This window comes from Helianthus annuus, chromosome 7 (assembly GCF_002127325.2).
Source record: "Helianthus annuus cultivar XRQ/B chromosome 7, HanXRQr2.0-SUNRISE, whole genome shotgun sequence".
NCBI classification, from domain to species: Eukaryota; Viridiplantae; Streptophyta; class Magnoliopsida; order Asterales; family Asteraceae; genus Helianthus; species Helianthus annuus.
In genome coordinates, this window is record NC_035439.2 from 32,630,299 (window position 1) to 32,652,244 (window position 21,946).

Sequence of the window (21,946 nt, forward strand, 5' to 3'; positions counted from 1 at the left end):
AAACTGTCCAATCGACAATCTGCTAAACTCTCCAGAATTCTTCAAGATCATAAGATAAGTACCCCATTCTTTCTGCGGTAAAGCGTCAGCTAGCTTTTCAACCCATTCTGCTGGAGTTTTGGTAATTTTCAACTGAGACATGGTACGCACAAGATGACAGTATCTCTCAATGAGAGTCTTTGTAGTCTCCCCTGGCATACTGGTAAACAACTCAAACTCCTTTTTCAGCAATGATGCTTTACTCTTGAGCATTTCTGTACTTCCTTCAAATTTCTTCTTAAGTGCTTCCCAGATCGAAAATACACTCCCATCATGCTGAAGCAAAATAAAGATGTCTTCTTTGACAGCTTGTTGTAGAAGACTGATCATCATTTTCTCTCCTTTATAATTGTCCCTCTCTTGTTCTGTGAATTCTGAAATGATTTTATCAACTTTCAAAGCACTCAGTGGTCTAACATACTTTGTTTCAATACTTTCCCAAGCTCTCAGATGGTTTGCCTGAACCCAATTCTCAAAACGATTCTTCCATCCATGGTACTCCTCAATTCCCATAAGTTTCGGGGGTTTTTGCAAAGTTCCGGTTTCGTTTTCTAAGTTCATGTTTTGAGCAATGGCAGACGGAGTAGTCGACGATGTAGCAAACACGTTATAGAACTCTTCTTCCATGATTCGGTAACACGTTTTTCAAAAACAGCACTTCTCAAGCGAAATCACCTGAAATAAACAACTTCAAGCGAAATTACAATTTCAAGCGAAATTACAATTTCAAGCGAAATTAGAAGTTCAAACGGAATCTCTGATATCGCTTGAATTTCAAGCGGAATAATGATTTTCAAGCGGAATAAGATATTTCGCTTGAAATGGTCTTAGCTTTTCAAGCGGAATACCAATTTGGAGCGGAATCAGGCTATTTGAAGCGAAATCACTGATTTCGCTTGAACTTTCAAGTGAAATAACTACTTTGAAGCGAAATTAGCTAAGCGAAATCACTTTTTCAAGTGGAATCAGGGATGTTCGTTCAAGCGGAATCAGAACTTTGGTCCATTTTAGTCATTTTTAATCCGAATTTTGGTCTGAAACTTTTAAGGGTTTGTTAAAACACTGTTTCACACAATATGTGAGAAAATTAGCCGATTTTAACCGTAAAAACTTGTTGATTTTGAAAAGGTGTAGAAAACAGAAATTTTATGCTGAATCGGTAAGAATTCCTCCTCCTGAGCTCTGATACCACTTGTAGGATCGTTTTCAGACCCGCACGAGTCGTTCAGAGGAGTTTTTATCTATTTCAAAGGCGGAAACAAAGAAATAGACTTCGAAACAACTTGCAAATCACTTTAAACCACTTTCTGATTGATATAACACTGTTTACAATCACAGGATAAACCGACAGCACCTCGGTATCCAAATTACAAACTATTATTCTAACTGATTTCGCTCGAATGACCTATTTATAGAGTTTAGATTCCGCTTGAACATGCTTCAAGCGAAATCAGAATTGATGTGATTCCGCTTGAAAGTGACAGATGTCATTTCAAGCGAAATCAACTCTCTCAAGCGAAATCCCTTTTAAATCACACTTAAATCTCCTATTTTCTCGAACAACGTGCCCTGATCTAACACTCTAGTACAAGACTCGATACAAGATGAAGTTGACAGATGTATGCACCAACAAAAACCCTAAAACTCATCAAATAGATCAAATTGAAGGTGTAATCGAGTCCATTAATTGTGCATTAACAAAGATTATTGATTTCCTACACTAGGGGATCATAAGGTATGTTAAAATTTAACATTTGATGATGTTATGAAGATTGGTGAATTCTTGATATAGCAATTCTTGCATAAATTGTAAGAATTAAAGTGAAGTAAAGGTAGTGTAGATGCTTAGATTCATCATTCTTGCTAAATTCATGAAGTGATTGCTTGAACAATATGTTATGGTTAAACAACACATGTATGTGTAAGTGGGTTTTAGTGAGAATATGTGGTACATGGAATATGATGAATAAATGATGTATTTGAAGCATGATAAACTGAAATTAAATGATACTACGATCCTGTTGAGAATATGAATTTGATGAAATAAGAAGTATGGCTAAAAAGATGTTTACTTGAATAAATAAAAGTTACACAAAAGTCATGCTCATAAGGTGTATGATAAAATGCTTAAATGAAACTTGATTGCTAGTCATGTATGGACAAATATTGATATGAGCCGTACAAATCAGCTATTTGAAAATAAGGCAAAAATGATCATGATACTGATGGCTTGACAATTGCCGGGTTGTACTTTATAGGCGACTCGAGTGAAAAGGTGGGTGATAAAGTCGGGAGCGATACACGACTTAAAGGAAAGCTTGGAGGTACGTGGCTTTACGCTTCGTAGTGTTTTTGTTAAATTATGTGTAAATCGTGTATATTGAATAACAGTACAATACTAATGTAGAGTTTGGTTGTTTGAAAGTGATGGATTTCACATAAACATCCAAACGGGTCAAAATAATGAAATAATAAAGAGTTTAGTTGTTTGAAAGTGATGGATTTCACGTAAACATCCAAATGGGTCAAAACGAAGTCATAACGCATACCAGAATGGGTGCGTGAGAAAAGACTTCGGCATAAACCCGGTTGATGGGTTAAATCACGAAGGCAAGCGTAAACCTGGTAACGGGAACACGAACCATAAATAGATGGACTCAGGTAATGGGTCATAATTGAAAGATTAGGAATTCTTGAAAAGAATTCGGATTAATTAAAGTTCGGCCATTGAAAGGTCGAACGCGTCAAATTGGTGTAAACGCTAACCGGGTAACGAATGCGTGTAACGCAGGGTTAACAACTCGGGATAATGAGGTTTAGTCATAAAATATTGTTGTTCTTGCAAAGAGAATGCAAATCCATAGGCTTGTTTTGTTTGCTTAAACTTGCAAATGGGTCAAATAAGTTAATTATGAAGATTTAGAATTTATAACGAATAACATATATTTATACATCCGGGTTATGGTTTTATAAATTAATAATGTGGGCAAATGTTTTATGAACACGTAGGAACAAGTTTCGTGTGAAATGGATAAGTATTCGGGAAGATACGCCATGTTTAGTAAAAAGAGCAAATCTGGAAAAGTTGCAGGGTAGCCCAACCGTAACCTACGGCTGCCAGCCGTAGGCTACGGTAGGCATGTTCTGCCAAATATTGTTAAGGGCTGCCGTAACCTACACTGGCCAGCCGTAGGCTAAGGCAAGGATTTCCTGCCCATGTTTATTTACATATGCCGTAGGCTACGACATTGAAGCCGTAGCTTACAACAGGTATTTTCAATTTCCCTTGTTTGGTGCTTTGATGGACATGAGTCGTTTAATTACATTTTAATCATCATTTATCTAACGTATGAGATGATTTTTGACACATAGGTGATTAGCTAGGACCTTATGGATGAAGATCAAGCAAAAAGAAGAGCTGAACATGTCTAAAAGTCACGTTTCCGCATTTTGTTCATTTGGTTATCAATCTACTCATGAATACATGTTGAAATGTTTGGAAATCTTAGGAAGTTTTTATGAAACTCTAAGTTTTGTAATGACATGTTGTAAACTTTTATCAAACTCGAAATTCTACATGGATGTTGATTTGCTCTACTTTTATATAAATGCAAATCTTGTGTAAATTTTTATTTAGTTAAGTATGGGTCTTACAAGCAGCAGCCGAACGACAACCAAATCCAGGAAAATCATCAAACAATCAAAGGTTTATTACAAAAATTGAAAACCTATTTAATATGAAAAAAAACACAAATGATAAAACCACAAAGAAAACAATAAATAATGATAATGATAATACCGGATAGTCCATGTGGTTTGTCCATTTTTCACCTTTAGTCCCTAACAATCATCACCATAAATTCTACTACCTTCTAAGACTATGGTTCTAAGACTATGGTGATGATGGTTCACTAGTAAGCCACACCCCATAGCCTTAGAAAGTAGTAGAATTTATAACTAATAGTTTATTTATTTAAGAGAAAAGTGCCTAGGCCAGAAATCACATATAGTCTATACATTTTTAAAGTTACAGTTATAGTCCTTAAGTTTTGCAAATTCGTTCTCGAATGGTCCTGACGTGGATTAGGTTAGTTTTCTTAGTTAAATGAATGTGAAATGACAAAAGTACTATCCCTATTAAAAATTAAAGTTAAAACCAAAGAATAAAACTGAGCTTAAATATGCCCCACCCTCACCTCTTCTTCATCCCATCATCACCTTTAACCACCCACCTCGGTCATAACCACCACCTACAACTTCATTAAATCCAACCCCTCTTCAAATATTTTCCATTATCCCCACCAACACAACCATGTAAACCACTTAAACCCACAAATCCGAAAATCACCATCGAAGCCACTTTTAATTCAACCCGCCACAACCACCCACCTCCGGCGAACTTCCCGCCTTTTCCGTTGCGGCTAACATTCTGTTCAACTAGAATGTTTGGACCAGGGCACTCGCGAGAATCAAGATTTAATTTTTATGCTAATTGTTAAATTAAGATTGGGGCAGTAAGTCAAGTGGGCTGAATTGGAATTAAAAAGGAAATCAGGAGACAACAATTGAAGGGGAAACAAGAGTTCTGTTGGCCATTGGCGGCAGCCTTGGCTGCTGGGGCGAGGAGAAACATAAGGCAAAACAGTCCGTGGTTTTTTCTTTTCATTATCCTTCTTTACAAGATTTTATTGAATTATGTATATGTAATTTTCAATTCACATATCAGACTAGGGGCTGTTTGTTTACCTTTTAATGGTTCAGACCTCTTACTTTACTGGTTTAACACTTAATGGTTCAGACTGTTTGTTTAACGAGCAGATTTCTGAATGGTTCAAACATTTGCCTCTGAATGGTTAAGATTTATTTATACAGAGTCTGAATGGTTAAGACCTCTCATCTGAATTGGTCAGACATTTGCCTCTGAACGGTTAAGCATTATACAGACTCTTAATGGTTCAGACCTCTTACTGGTTCATCACTTAACCATTCAGATGTTGTCAAACAACCCTAGGTACTTCTCTATTGTACAGTCTGAAACTTGGAGTGATTATGAGCTTACTTTCATCCATGGTGTGTTAGAATATGGTAGAGATGATTATCCATTTAAACTTAAGATCATTCATTATATCGTTCACATAATTTTGTTTTATTTTTGTGGATATTTAGGTTTGATTGTGATTTGAAAGATTAGGTGGGAAAAAGGTGGGCTCGCAGAGGTGAGTGGTTTCGCAGTGGTCGTTGGAGGCTGTGGTTTTAGGTGGAGATTGGGGTGTTTGATGATTTAGTTGCAGACAAAGCAAATGAGAGAGAAAAAGGGAGTGGGGTGGAGACCAAGGGCTGTGGTGCGATGGTCGCCAGAAAATCGTGGTAGTGCCAGTTTGGGTGGAGAAGAAAAGGGTGGGGGTGGAGTGGACCAAAAGTGGTGGTGCGGTGGTCGCCGGAAAATCATGGTGGCGGCAAACAGTTTGCGTGGAGAAGAAAGGTGGGAGTGGAGTTGTTGCTTTGTTTTTTTTTAATAAGTGGGTCCCACATTTAAATATATCTATTTATTTAATAGTTTTTTGTTTTGTAGTAAGAGTATTTTTGTCATATCACACTTACTTAACTGAGAAAACTAACTGATGTTAGGCCGAGCGACTATCCGAGAACGAATGTGCAAAAGTTGAGAACTATAGCTGTAATTTTATAAGTTTAGCAACTATAGGTGAAATCTGAGCAAACCACAACAACTATGCGGACACTTTTCTCTTTACAACATTTGTTACCAAGTAATATTTATTTACTCACTAATCTTTGACAGCTTCAAATATATTTGATATTTCACAATTAAGGTGGCAATTCCCCAACATGCAATTTTCCTTGGATCCAATTCCATTAATATTTCTTATGGAACAAAGATAATACAAAGCGATAGCAGTAGTTGTATAGCACTACTAGTAACATTATAATCACACTCCATTTTCTAGTTTTCACTACTTTTTAGAAACCGGCAATCTTGCCATGTCTTAACGACTTCATTACTATTACTAATTACTATTACTAACATCATATAAATTACAAAGTGGGAACAGAAAACAAGTTGTAGTCGTTTTAGTGGACATTACGAGTAATTAATCCCTCAAAAATTACATAAAGGTCCTTGTTTTCTGGTCCAAATATATCATCCGCAATCCGTAACGTATCCTAAAAAAAAATAAAATAAATTGAAACGATTTAGGGACGACTTCAAGTGGTTGAATGCAAGAATATCGATGAATACATACCTCCTTGGTTTGCTTGTGGGAATTTAATTCCTTGACATTTGCTAAAAATGCACTAAACTGCTCATATGATAATCTTCCCCTGATTGAATGCAAAAAGATGAGATACATGCTTGTCAAAGTCAAGATATCGCCCTTGAGAACAAGGGGGCGAAACAGTAATTTTGGTTTAAAATTTCAGTCAAAAATAAAAAGATTGTTGGAATATATATTTATGATTTTATGGAATGGAGAAAGTTGGGAAATCCAATGTTTTAAAAATCGGTTTTTAAGTCATACCGGGTTGGACTTTAAAATAGTTCAACCAGTTAAACCGGGTTGTATTAGGCGGTTAAACCGGGTTACTAGTTAACCCTATAAATTCCATAAAATACAAATTCATCTCAAAAACAATCAAATCTCAATTTGGATTTATGTAATTGATCATAGTTTTATCTAAAAACAACTATTTTGATTGTAAACTATTAAGCATTTTAAGAATATTTTTATTAGTTATAAACAAAATTACATTGTACGAGGTGAACCGGATTTACCGACGGTATAAAACATGCCGTATTTGGGTTTTACCGGCCTTTATCGTACCGGACTCGTGTCCGATATCCGGTTTAACCGGCCGGTTCATACCGGTATTTAAAACATTGGCGAAATCGACTAAAAGTTGAAGAGATGCAAACGGGAACACTTTAGTCTCATTGCTCAAATCATAGTTTAGATATTAGTTAGATTGTATGCAACTTTAATAAATCAAATTTTTATGAAAAGCCAACTTATGGAAGGTTATTATCATCATTAGAATTGCAGTGGAAGCATGTTAGGTTACCTCACTTGTCTGAAAAATTCTTTACCATCCACTCGGGTCCGCCCTGAAACAAGCACAAATGAGTAAACGTTAGCGACATCTTTAAAAATGTTTCCTTTGAATGTTCTTGACTATGTTTATGTCGAACGGTCATTGCATACTGCTAATATGATTAAAGGTCAATTATGTTGTGATCCACCTGACATGGACCCGTATGGGCTTGAGGTTGCTGATGAAAAAGCAGAGGATCTGTCATCAGACATGCTTCTTGTGGTTGAAGAAGAAACAGAGTGCCTTCTTGGAGAAACCGGCTTAGACGTTCTTTTTGGTGATCCAGATGCTGATACGCTTGGAGGGGATCCAGGTGGTGTTAACCGAGGTGTGCTTGTTTTAGATGCTAACAGACCCGGTGGTGACACTTGAGTTCTCGAGGCTGATTAACAAATGTTATCAATCAAACATAACTGGAGAAATTAATATCATTCTAGACTAATGGAATAATTAATGTAATTTACCATCTGTCACTGGCTCATCTTGAGAGGAATTCAGTACATCTGATGACTGACTCATTATCGGTGACTCACTTGAAGGTGGCAGCGGCACATTATCATCATTTTCTTGAAAAAAACAAGAAAAACTATTGTTATATAAAGAAATTAAATATGTGCAGTGAAACCAGAAATTTAATAACCTCCAGCTTTTGACTGAGATGATAAGCTCGTACGATTTGGCACGACTGGTGAAGCAACCACTGGGTTCCTAGCCTGCAATCCCATCAAGAAATTATGTTTCTTAAAACATAGAGTAAAATGCATGGATAGTCCTTGTGGTTTGGTGAAATTTCACCTTTAGTCCCCAGCTTTTCAAAATTACACTCTTAGTCCCTGTGGTTTGACAAGTTATTACTCGGATAGTCCCCAAAGCGGATGGAGGTTAGTTTTTCTGGTTAAGTGGGTGTGAAATGACAAGGGCTATCCGAGTACCAACTTGTCAAACCACAGGGACTATCCAAGTAACAACTTGTCAAACCATAGGGACTATCCGAGTAACAACTTGTCAAACCACAGGGACTAAGAGTGTAATTTTGAAAAGTTGGGGACTAATGATGAAATTTCACCAAACCCCAGGGACTATCCGTGCATTTTACTCTAAAACATATATGCAATCTTTAATCTATCTAAAGTGTTAAAAGAAGTTAGTTAATAGTTACTGACAGAACTTCCTTCTTCATCTTGAAGTGACATCATGAGCGTTTTCCTGAAGCTCTCCAACTGCATCAATCAGTTACACGAATAAGATTCAGCTTACGATTAAAGTGGGAAAATCGAAGAACTGAAAACTGTTGCTGATTTCCTAATCCAAAGTTGAGTAATTAATTATTAACGTTAAAGAGATCAAACCAACTGAAGCACTAATTAAGAAGAAACAAGTTTGATCTTAAACATAGATAATGAGATTTCCCAACAAGCACATTATAAAAATAAGGAGAAAGGATTCTACAGATTGTGTATGCATTTGCATCTTTAAGTTGACCAAAGTCCTAATAACAAGTTAATTCTCAATTCAATGAAATAAGATAAATTGGATTTTAGTAATCCAAACTAAAGCTCATCGTCCACTAAAAATCTATGTCGCCAATGTGACTAATGACACTCGTGACGCAAAAGTAAGTTTGCCAGCCCCTAATAAACAATATGAATTAAGGGTGAAGGGAGTGGTTACCTATTTGGAAAAGGTAAACTCCCCATTCACCCAATCAGACAGTGTCACGTCAATTTACCTATTTTGTTTACCTAATGCTCAAAAACGTTGGTGGGGCCTGTCAACTTTTGCGCTAAAGGACAACGCCTGAAATTTGATGCAAACATAAAGGACAAAACTTGTAATTTACTCAAAAAAAAAAAAAAAAAACATAAGTAAAGCTTCACCCAATCATAGGAGGCAAAAGCTGACAAACACCCCTTCCCCTTATCGATAAAGCTTCACCGCTCACCCCCTTTCACCGATCGGTAAACACCATCGGTGGCGGTGTTACCGATCGGTAAACCGCTTACCGAGGGTGTTTACCGCACCACTCCGCTCACCCTAATGAAAGCTAAAGGCATACGAAGTTACATTTCACTTAAAGTGGATTGCCATTAGCAACGAAAAAGAGCAACAAAGTTACATACGAAGTTTGAGTTGCTTTTCTTCTATAACTAAATTCCAACCAAAACGACCGATTATAATAAAGTGGCAGGTAAACGGGCAACAAAGTGCGCCACAACCCCTTTGGATAGGAAAACTGATCTCACTAAAGACAAAGCTATGAGTGTTAGGGGTCTAGAAATTACTATGTGCACCTGTACCACACACATTAAACTGCTCAGCTAACAATTAGGGTTTAACATCAATAGTCAAACATAACAGTAAACCAAGTTAAATCAAAATGGGAAATTGGCCTGTAATAATCCCACCTAGACCTTATTGGCCATTAATAATCCCACCTCAGAATATTCCCCCCACCAGTCCCACCTTTCACCTATTTTTCCTACAATGGTCCCCCGTTAAAAAAACTTAACGGAGTTAAGCTTTTTTCCAAATTACAAACAAATTTTTAGGGCTTTTGATTAGAACAACGATACGAGTCCAATGATGTAAAACTTGCCTCGAAACGGTGCTCCAAACGATGAAAACGGCGCTTCAATTTGGGTGTTTAAATTTCCAATTAACCAAAATCAAGTCACTTGGAGCACCATTTCGAAGTAAATTTTACATCAATGGACTCGTATCATCGTTCTGATCAAAAACCCTAAAAAAATGTTTGTAATTTGGAAAAAAGCTTAACTCCGTTAAGTTTTTTTAACGGGGGACCATTGTAGGAAAAATAGGTGAAAGGTGGGACTGGTGGCGTGAATATTCTGAGGTGGGATTATTAATGGCCAATAAGGCCTAGGTGGGATTATTACAGGCCAATTCCCCAATCAAAATGAACATTCATCTCATCATCATCATCATACTCAGTAAATCCCACCAATAGCAAAGCTAAGGTAGGGTCTGAGAAGGATAAGATGTAAACAGCCTTATCTCTACCCCGTAAGAATAGAGATGCTTCTTCCAGTGAGACCCCCGGCTCGATGGTAGTTTTGTATCAAGCCTTGGACATAAGGCACATAACACTCGGCAATTAAGAGAAAGGCCGATTAGAGCACCCGGGCTCGTCCGTGATAGTATCACGGGAACAATCTTCAACGCGTTAATGTCCACCGCCGGCAACAAGTATAACGCGTGATGAGTTCAACGAAATCGATTTTCGTTATTTGTACAGCGCGTGATGATTTATTTTTGTGAGTGGAATTGTTGGTTGGGGGGAAATTGTTGGGTGTGGTGATGAGTGATGACCACCCCAACTAAAAAAGGTTGTGAGTGATGGAAAAATGGTCGATGACATGGCGGAACTTGATTGGTGCTTGTGAGTGATAATTTCTATCACTAGTGAACCACCCCCCTCCCCTTAGGGCATGTACTCCCTTGTCTTTCGGCTATCAACGCCACCGCATGATGCATGATTAACCATCCCCTCTTTTAACATTATTTTCACGAAATTAGTAAAATAACGTTAAAATTAGTGCACTCTCACTTTTGCCCCCCCCCGACCGCCCACACATATATACATTATATGTATGTGCATACCGCAAGCGGGTCATCTAAATAAACCAATTACCTTAGCAACATCACGATTGAGCTTTTTAACTTGTTCCGCAAGCGACGCATTCTCCTTCAACAAAACTTCCTAACAACAAAATCAAAGATACATTCGTCACACAAACAAAAAAGCCAAAATCACTAAAAATATTCAGAAAAAAAAAACCAACTTTCTCTTGATCAGCGCGGGAAAGTTGATCAACAACATCTAATAAACTAGTGTTAAGCGAGTCAATCTGAGCGTTAAGATCATCAACAACGAGGTCTTTATCGTTGAGCTGGTGGCGGAGGGCAAAGGATTCGGATTCGAGAGCAGAGATTCGGGTGAAGAGAGCAATGGAGGTGATTTTGCGTGCGAAATCGAGCTGCTCGAATGGATCGGAAGGTAGCAGTTGAAGCACTTCCTGTGGGAGATCGAAGGTCGTCATGATGTGTAAAGAAGGTTTTGAGTTGCAGAATTGTGGGTTGAAGAAGATTCAATGAGGGTGAAATGGAAAGAGATAAGGAGGGCTTTATACAAAGTTTGGTTTTTGATTTTAAAATAACATAATTTTTTTGGAGTGCATTTCAAAGATTGTCCTTTATCTTTATACTCATTTTCAGGCGTTATTCTTTATATTCAAAATTGACGAGTTTTGTCCTTTATGTTTTTCATATCATACACGTTTTGTCCTTTAAACCTAACCCAGTTAGTTTTTTCAGTTAAATTTGGTCATGTGCTTTGCACATGAGGGCATTTTTGTCAATTCAAAGGTTGCAGAAGCTTTGAGCTGTAAGTCTGCCGTTGAACTTACATTTGAATTGACAAAAATGCCCTCATGTGCAAAGTATACGAACAAATTTAACTGAAAAAACTAATTTGATTACGCCTAAAGGACAAAACGTGTATGATATGAAAACATAACGGACAAAACTAGTCAATTTTGAACATAAAGGGCAGCGCCTGAAAATGAGTATAAAGATAAAGGACAATCCATGAAATTCACTCTTTTTTTTAGAGTTAAATGTGATTCTAGTCCTATCGTTTCACTTATTTTGTCAGTTTAATTCAAAGGTTTCATTTTTTTGTCTGTATGTCCAAATGTTGTCATTTTAGTCCACTAGGTTAACTTCATCCATTATTTCTGTTAACGAGAAGGGCGATTTGGTCATTTGATATGGCCGAATTGTCCTTCTAGTTAACAGAATTACATATAAAATGACCGAATTGCCCTTTTGGTTAACAGAAAAAATGGATGAAGTTAATCCAGTGAACTAAAATGGCAACGGTGAAACCTTTTTGGACCCACAGGAGAAAAATGAAACATTTGGACTAAACTGTCAAAATGGCCTAAACCACAGAGCCTGAAATGACATTTAACTCTTTTTTTATGTTTTAGTTTAAACCAGAGGGGTGGAAACCTAATACGACCGGGAATACAGACACACGTTATCATGTGATATGTTAGTTCTTTTTAAATTAAAAATCTATATATATATTTAGCCCATTTTTAAATTAAAAGAGAATAAAATGTTTATTTTAAAGTGTAACATGTTTAAAAAATATATTAATGTATGAAAAAGTTTTGGCGTTTTAAAATCATGAAGAAAGTTAATTTAAAAGTCAGTAATATGTTTTTAAAAGTTGGTTTGAAAATCCCGTTACAGTTAATCAATGGTTTTTTCAGTGACAAAGTGAAATGACCCAATGTAACCTGAGTTGGCTTGTTGGGTTAGGTTGGTTTTTCTGCCTCTCTTTTGTTGGATGCCACATGTCGATACGTTCATATGCCATGTTCCAGCTTAGACTGGAGGGTGTGGAGGGCTCCATCGTGCCACCTCAGCCATGTATGGCGCCACAGGGGTCCATCACCACACCAGTAGGGGTGTGCACGGTTCGGTTCGGTTTTTGGGTAAAATCAAAACCAAAACCGAAATGTCGGTTTTTGGCTTTTTAAAACCATTCGATTTCGGTTTTTTTGGTTTTGGTTTTTTCGGTTTTTATGTCGGTTCGGTTTGATTTTTCGGTTATTTCGTTTTTGGAACAAAATTATGTAAGACTCAAAAAATATAAAGTATAATTTAAAATATAAGAATCTTTATTATATGTTGACATCTAAGTTATTATAGTTAACCTCTTTAATTAATATTTTTTATATAAACCTAACCTTCTAATCTATTTTTGTGTTCTCTAAAATTTCATTAAGACATTTTCTTTTATAATAATTTGAAGATCATTTAATTTTTATATAAAATTTTGTTATATGTTGTAGGTAATAAATAGATCACTTCAATTATAAATAAACATGTAATGTTTTTATTATAAACACTTAACATTCAATAATAAAATTACTAATTTCTACTAGCATTGGGTTAAACATTTAAACAACTTAAACTTAAACTTAAAAATATATGGATTGTAACTTATCGGTTTGGTTCGGTTTTTTTCGGTTATTGAAAATGGTTATCCAAAAACCGAACCGAAATTTTCGGTTATTAAAAATCTGAAAACCAAACCGTCGGTTTTTGTTTCGGTTCGGTTTTGTCGGTTATTTCGGTTACGGTTTGATTATTTCGGTTTTCTGCTCACCCCTAACACCCAGGTTGTTAAGGAGGGGGCTCCATTGTTGTGGCTTCATCATGGTAGCGCCACTTTTGTTTTGATTGAAATGATGGATTGGTTAAATGGGGGGGGGGGGGGGGGGGCACTATAGCTTGAACGGGTTTTATCCCACACCCTTAAGTTAAGGGGAGAGACCTGTGTGATGTGGCGTTGACATGTCATTGATAAAACCCCTCCCACACCCTCCAACCTTAGGTCTTGCGTAGTGGGGCGCGGCCAAGGGCCATAGCGCCGCTATGGCGCCGCCCACACCGCCCCCCCCCCCCCCCCCGGCGCTATGAACAAAAAAAAAAAGAAAAGGCGTTAAGTATTTCGCGGCGCCATGAATGAAGAAGGGAAGGGGGGGGGGATGTGTGTGTACGCCCGGAGAAGAAAGAGGAGAAAGGGGGTGCGGGTGCTTGTCGGAGAGAAAGGTGGTGGCAGCCAGCCGGTCGGAGTTCCGATCTCCGTCACCGGACTTGAATCAGAGAAGAGAACGAGGGAGGCAAGGGGGTGTCTGGCTCTGTGTGTGTGTGTTGTAGGGTTTTCTTTTTGGAGTGCCTTTTTATGTTGGTAAATGATCAAAAAGGGTTTGGGGTTTGGTCGTGAGCTCAACAGAGGGGAGGATTTGTTTTTATTTAATGATCAAAAAGGGTTTGGGATTTGTTTTTTATTTAAAAAATTGAAAATTAAATTAATTGAGTAATGATTACACATGGGCTTTATGACTACGGCCTCAAATTGCATAAAGCCCCATAAAGCCCCTTGCTGACGTGGCATGCCACATGGCGCATAACGCCCCTTTAAGAGCTTTATGACTACACATACCCTTATAGTGAAGTCGAGATTTTGATTTCCCACCTCTCTCTTAATATATAATAATGATTTTCTTTAATTCTTTACACCACAAGCCTTATTCTTCAATTTATTATAAACGTTTTTTAGTCTTCACTTCAATCTTTTATTAACGCTTTTTAGTTTTCAGTTTATTATAAACGTTTTTTAGTCTTCACTTCAATCTTTTATAAACGCTTTTTAGTTTTCAGTTTATTATAAACGTTTTTAAGAAATAAATGATATGGTATTTAAAACAATAAACATTATTAAAAACTATTTATATAATACGTGTATTAGAAACCAACTAATATAACACGTCCATTACCCCAGCTCAGTTGGTTGGTTGGCCGGTTGTCTTCATTGGAGGATCCCGTTCGATCCCCGGCTGGTACTGGGTATAGAACATCTCGGTGAGGGCTTGGCCTGGGGTTTTACCCGGGTTCGAGTCCGGGGGGGGGAGGGTTTACCTATTCCATGGGGTTTCCGCGCATCAAGGGTGTGCTACGCTTTCTAGCGGTAGTCGAGTAGTCAGCCTTTGGATATAGCTCCGAAAAAGTGGGTTTACACGTGGAAAGCAGTTAGCCGTTAAAAAAAAACTAATATACTAAATCTGTTTGACCACTATATTTTAAATATTTTGATATATTTTTCATAACTTTGAGCACCTTTTACATTTCTTGTAATTTAATTTATCTATTAGAAACAATACAAATAGACTAACTAAATACAAATAGACTAACTATACTCATATCACCCAAAATATGGAAAGTAATGATTTGCGCTCGTGGACGACTACCTTTAAAGTAAAGTTGTCACTTTTCATCATAATCCATGTGATTAGTATCATTTGGCACATAAGTTGGCAACTAATATATATGATTGTTTTTCTTTACAACACCTACGCTATAGAGCTAATCAGCTCATCAGACTATCTACATTAGTGACCTTGGTTAAGAATTGGATTGCTGTTAAATGAGTTCGGCCCAGGTGATTTAATTTGATTGATCCGTCAATATTTTATCTATTTAAGACTTAAATATGTTAAACAATACTAAATTATATTTGTAAGATAATAACTCATTTTCTAATAAAAAACTATTAACAAGTTCCACCAAGTTATCAAATGACAGGTATCATTTAAAAAAAAATCATTCTATTAACATAGTCTAATAACATACGATGATAAAGAGATAACGGAGTATAGAGAACTTATTTACTATTAAGATGAAGGGGTATTGGATTTTAATAATCCGAAGTTTCACTAATTAGCCGGTAATAATCCCAACTTCAAAAATTGCCTACAACAGTCCCAACTTGTAAGATTTTAGCCACCAATGATCCTTGTCTAACTGGGTTATAACCTTGTTGGGCTGGTAACCTACAACTTATTCCGGCGACCCGTTTTACCCCTGAAACCACCAAACGAGACCATCACCAATCATCTCCGACCTCCTGTAATCTTCTCCGCTTCTCAAAAGTTTAAAATTTCCACCATCTACGCAACTCCGGTGACCTGCAACTTATTCCGACGACCTTCTTTACCCCTGAAACCACCAAAGGAGACCACCACTTGTCATCTCCAACCTCTAGTGACCTTCTCCGCCGCTCAAAACTTCAAAAAACTAATTGGGTTATAACCCAGTTAGACAAGGATCATTGGTGGCCAAAATCTTACAAGTTGGGACTGTTGTAGGCAATTTTTGAAGTTGAGATTATTACCGGCCAATTAGTGAAACTTGAGATTATTAAAATCCAATACCCCTAAGATGAAAGCCACCATTTATAACGTTATAATATTAATACAAACATAATAATAGTGAAATGAGAGTTAGAAATATAGATATTCAACATGATACAAAGTATTCATAACACTTACCTAGACTACCTATATGAGAGAAAGAAATAGTGTATCAATATTTAAATACGTTTAATGATGTCGTGTATTAAAAACTTTACAGGAAAACTAATGAGACTAAACCATATATGGAAAAAACAATACAGTTTGTGTAAGCTCTAGGGATCAAACGTACCTCACCTTGCCATTTGTGGCAACGTCCTCATTAGTGATAATCTTCATTAGTATCAAATTTGCATTAATGAAAGGTCTTCATCAATTAAAACTTACCATTAGTAGCAAGTTACCATATCAACGACAAAACTTTGTCATCGTTAAGGAATATTATCAACGTTAACTATGCACAAGTGAAAATTACTCATCAACGAAAATCACTCATCAACACTTAGCTAATAACTCATGTCAGCTCCAACTAACAACCAATCAATCTTTCTTCATCAGGGGCAACTTAATATTAGTGGTAAGTTACACAAAGTTCAGTATTCATTAGTTCTTAATGGTTTTGAAACCAACAGTCCCCCTTTGAACTGATGATACCAAAAATCTATTTACATCATTTTGAAAGCATGAACCCTATAGGTCTTTTAGTATACTCATTGTCACATCTGCTCGTAGGCGGAAGCGCGAGGTGTGATCGTGATTAGTTCTCATTGCATATGATGTAAGTAAACAAACTATATGAATAAAATAAATACGATGTTCATCTATGTCATTGATTTGAAATAAGTTACAAGCCACAATTGTTCACAAAAGACAACACATTGTTATATTGTTTTAACATAAGACTTGATTTCAAAAATAAAGGTTGAATGAGTAAAGGCTTTGCATTCTATATCTCGCTTGAGATCGGGTGGTTCTGCTGGTGGCACGATGATATGCCAGTGGTCTGTCAGTGATCCAAATTTGCCGTTCAAAAAAAGGAATCTTTAAGACGTTTGAAAGTACTGTATTGAAAACCGGTATGTAAAGCGTCTATGAAATCGTTGACCATTAATGTTTTGCAATGATATTAATATGTGTGCCGACAAAGGAAGCAATCCAACCCTTGACGATTTTGTGTCGATTACCCTCGACTGGGACACAAAAGCACTTTAATGGTCTCACGGACCAAGAGTGGGGCTCGCCAAAACCCAATAGATCTATCCCTTTCCTTCTTTGGCCTTTATGTGATTAACGGTGCTTAAGTTCCACCTTATTCACACATGATCTAAGTATATTTCATTCCCTAGCTTATTGTCACACCCCGAAAAACGTCGTGGCAGAAGTACAAATGTGGCAGTGACGGAGGTTGGTACCCATAAGTATCATAGTGGACGATGCAAGGTTTATTTTGACATGCAACTTATTTAAAACAAAAGTTTAGAGTTTAAAGTTTAAACACAACCCACAACCACAACATAGTTGTCTTGATCCTTATGGTTCCAAATACACATGGTCCCAAATTAGTTTCAAAAGTTGTGAAAAACATTATTTAACACGACATGCATCACTACCACAAGATATGCGCCAAAATCCCAAAGCCAAACTCATGTACCCGAAGAACACGTAAAAATCAAGTGTCAACACAAAGGCCGGTGAATTCACAAATTCAAATTGTAAATAATTTGTTTAAGGAAAACTTTCTTATAATGAATTTTATATCAAAACATCCATATATAATTAAGAATGTCAATTTTATTTCCTTATCAAAAATCCAAGGGTCAGTTCTCTGATCGCAAGCGTTTTCTCTAAAAACCGTTGACACGAACCATCTTCCCAAGATTTATTTATATATTAAATTTCTGCATCAAGTTTTCAGATTCATGGGGTTGCACGGCCTATGAGTTATATATTAACAATAAGGGTATAATCAACGCTAGACAATCACATAATATCAATTCGTCGTTTGACTTGACACGAAACTACCAATCACGACGGGGTTGTTAACATGATTGATGACGTGCGCGGGTGTGTATATATTTTTTAGATATATTTTAGCTCTTTTTACTCGCCGATTCAAGTTTTAAATTTATAAAACACGATATTCAACTATCACTCTACACACACGTTAAGGCAAGTGCACAATTGCGGACGTAGTATAGTGATGGCAAGATACCGAGGTCGTCCAAGGACACAAGAGCTTTTAATACCGGCTTATTGTTAACATCTAATCGAACCAAACTTTGATGAAAAGGATTTTTAAACTATGAAAAAGATAAACTAAAAAGCAAAAATAAAATAAAGGAAAAACAGATAGACAAGAAGGAATCACTTGGTTCCAACTCCTCTTTCATGTATCCTTTTAATGATTTCTGCACTTTGGGCATTTTAAGAAATTATCTTTAAGTTATAGTAGTAGGCCCCCTTCCAGGCAGCGTTACCCTCAACCTATTGGTCTGAGTCAACAAGGATACAGTCCCACAAGGTCGGATTATTGAAAGATAATTAAGTAAGTTATTAATGCAAAAAGTGGTGGGCCCCTTCAGGGCAGCGATCACCCTCAACCCTTTGGTCTGAGTTAGCAGGGATACAGTCCTCGCAAGGTTGATTTAAAGTTTTAATAGTAGTTTATAGATAAGGGATTCAAGCGGTTTGCACTTCTCCCGTGGTGGGTAATGCCCGTTCCTTGTGAAGTGTTACTAAGCTTGAACCAGGTTCTCGCAAGATCTATACACTAAACGAGACATAAAATTTGCCCAACCACCTTTCTAACCCCCTTCCAGGAAATTAACGCGCTTTATATAGACCGTAAAGACACGAATATGTGAATCAACAACATATGAAAAATGATTAGATAAATTTGCTTTCAATATAAAAAACTAGTTATTAAAGTCATTAATATATACCCAATTAAAAAGTTGACAAAGATTGGAAATCAAAAAGTAATACATAAAAGACTTGTCTTCACCGAGTGATGTAAGAGTTTAGCCAAGCATGGCCTTTGTTTGACAAAGGATCTTACGATCGATCTTGGATCCCGAGACTACTACACACACTCTAAATGATGGAAGATGGATGGTGTTGGATGATGGTTTTGTAGTGATGGTTGAGTGGTGACAAGTGGGAGAGAAGTGGTTTGCCAAGGAATTCATGGTTTGGAATGGAACCAAGCACATCTATTTATAGCTGAAATAAGAGGCTTCACCACGACCCGTGCCCACCTGGCATGGCCCCGTGGTCATCTCTCTCTCTCTCTTCCTCATTAACTGCTGTGTCAGGTCTTGTACTAACACGACCCCGTGTGTCAACGGCACGGCCCATGGCCAATGTACTTGCTGTACTATCGCAGATTATGCAAATCTTTAAGTTGACCATGCCTCGTGTTGGCGTAGCATGGCCCCGTGTTGGCTGTTTGTTTTGTCCTTTGCTGTTGTCTTTTCTTCTGCACAGAATCCAGTCTTGAACATGGCCCGTGTCTGGTGGACACGGCGTCGTGTCAGGTCTTCTGATCTTGTTATTCTCTTGGTTTGGATGTGGATTGGGGCTTGGTGTTGGGTCTAAAATGTATAGTCTAACGTTATCAATGAATCAAGTCAACAAAGTCAACGCAAACAAGTCAAAGTCAACGTAAACAAGTCATAGTCAACACGCAAGTTGATACGAGAAGATCGAAGAAAGATGTGGCATGTGGAAGTTCGAGATTCGATAGTTATATTGCTTTGGATAATTAAATATATTTTGTTTAGTCAAAATATATTTATTATCAATTAGTTTTCATGTTTAGTGCCCCTTTTAGTAAGTTATTATCTCTAGGGACTTAAATGCAATTAGCCTAAAGTGGTATAGGTTATAAATAGAAAGAGATGATTAGGGTTTTAGGAACACGCACTTTCTAGAGAGATTTGGGGGGGCTAATTGTATTATCATTGTGCAAATCAATCTATTGGGTCTTATTGTTATATTTTTTGGTGTGTTCATATTGATTCTTATAAAAAATCAGATTTTGGCTCGATTTGATCCTACAATTTGGTATCAGAGCCTTAGTGCTCTTAATTGTATGTGTCTTTGTTAAGGTTCTTCAAGTTTTGAATGTTTTTTAAAGTTTCAAGGTTTTTCAAATTTTTGGACTTAAAATGGCTTGATTTGGTGTGATTAATTGTTAGGTTTTTGTTAATCAGTGATATGGTAATCATTTGGGTCATTTTGGTACAAAGAAACATGGTTTTTGGGTCATTTTTGAGTGATTAGAGGGTTTTTGTTCGTGTTAAAACCCTGTTGGGCGTAGATAATTTTGAATATAGCGTAGATATCTTTGGACGTAGCGTATTTGCTTTGAAGATCGTGTAGTTGACAATTACGCCGATTACTCACGAGCATAGTTGTCAGTTGCCGGCAACATAGTACCAACGACCGTGTTAGTGTAATTATCGAAGGCGACTTCGAGAACCTCAGCGTTTTTATCACGGTGATCGGCGAACTTAGCGAAACTAACGTGTGTGTTGTTTGTCTCAGCGGAATTAGCTAAATTCGCTAGTGCAGGATCACAATACTCATCAGCGTAGCAGTCAACACAGCGTATTTGCTCTCAAATCATCTTCGTTCTCGGCGAAATTGACTCGGTCTCAGAGTTATTAATCCAGTTATCAGCGTAATTGGACCCAGTTCGTATACCCCAGCGGAATTACCTTCTGATCAACTTTTCAATCAAAAACTTAACCAAAATGTCTTTGAACCAACTAAATCCAATCGCTCAAGCTGAACTAGAAACTGGAATGACAACCCGACCACCAAAACTAAAAGGATCAGCAGGTACCAGTACTTGGAAAAACCGCATCAAAGCGTTCTTTGAATACACCGATTACAACCAATGGATATCAGTCACTGTTGGACCCCACGTACCAATGGTGATTCAAGGTGATGTGAGAACCGTGAACATCGACCCCGCAACTTACAGCGAAGAAGACAAGGCTCTAATCCAACGAGTCCGCCCTGCTCATGGTGCTTTGACCATGGCCTTGTCAACTGATGACTGTAACATGTTTGAAGAATATACCACTGCAAACGAGCTCTGGTTAGCTTTGATCGACTACTACGAGGGAAACGAAGAACTGATTTAAAACAAAAGAGACATGGTGCAAAAGGAATACAATATGTTTGGTGGAATCAGTGGAGAAAGTCTTTTCGATCATATCAGTCGCTTTCTGAATATGATGAGCAAGATGAAGAAGGCTGGAAATCCAATCGAGCTACCATAAAGAAACTTTTGGACTCATTTCCAAAATAATGGAGTCTTCAGTGTATGATGATAAAAAGGGATTTCCTTAACAGCACGAATCCTGTCACTCTGTCTGATTTGATCAACACTCTGAAGTCTTTCGAAATGGACATAAATAAACGTGAAATGAATACAACTGGTTATCCTACAAAGTTTGCCCAGTCAACTGCAAGATTGAAAAACATGGCATTTCTCGCATCTGAAGGTGCAAGTCAACAAGCTTCAAACGTGTCTTACTTCAATGCTTCCGCAAGCGCATCAAAGGTTCCACAGTCTAGTGAAAAGACAACTGTGGTCGGTGACACTCATGCTTTGAAAATTTCAACTGAAAGTGTGGCACTTTTCAACATGTTTCTGAACAGCTATGAAGCTTTGATGTCGGGAGAGCTCAAGAAAGAGATCTTTACAGCTGAAGAATGTATCAAGTCGATCCAGTTGATATGGAAGAGATGGATCTGAAGTGGCAGATGGCGATGATCACTCTAAGGCTGAAAAAGTTTCAAGACAAGACTAGAAAGCGTCTGGCACTTGGAAAAGCTGGTTTCGACAAGTCTAAGCTAAGATGCTATAAGTCTATAACTGCAAGAACTTGGGTCATTTCAAACGAGATTGTCCTCTTTTGAAAAACGAAAATGTTGAAACTACTCCTGCTGCAAGACCTGTCGCAATTGAAGGAAACAACAACAACAATACCGCT

The 21,946-nt window shown here is 37.3% G+C and overlaps 1 protein-coding gene and 1 long non-coding RNA gene across 2 annotated transcripts; one reads left to right on the plus strand and one right to left on the minus strand.

Annotated features, from left to right (window-relative positions):
* Positions 1 to 4,231: 4,231 nt before the first annotated feature.
* Positions 4,232 to 5,759, plus strand: LOC110868217. Its single transcript, XR_002552304.2, has 2 exons — positions 4,232 to 4,683; positions 5,206 to 5,759. It is a non-coding gene; the product is annotated as an uncharacterized LOC110868217 (long non-coding RNA).
* Positions 5,760 to 5,937: 178 nt separating this feature from the next.
* On the minus strand, positions 5,938 to 11,292 carry LOC110868216 (uncharacterized protein At4g15545). The gene is made up of 9 exons (XM_022117332.2): positions 10,953 to 11,292; positions 10,802 to 10,870; positions 8,313 to 8,369; positions 7,790 to 7,862; positions 7,614 to 7,715; positions 7,298 to 7,531; positions 7,120 to 7,162; positions 6,303 to 6,381; positions 5,938 to 6,222 (listed from the first exon to the last, which is right to left on the minus strand). The coding sequence occupies exons 1-9, from the start codon at positions 11,208 to 11,210 to the stop codon at positions 6,130 to 6,132; spliced, it is 1,008 nt and encodes a 335-aa protein (XP_021973024.1). The 5' UTR covers positions 11,211 to 11,292; the 3' UTR covers positions 5,938 to 6,129.
* Positions 11,293 to 21,946: the final 10,654 nt, after the last annotated feature.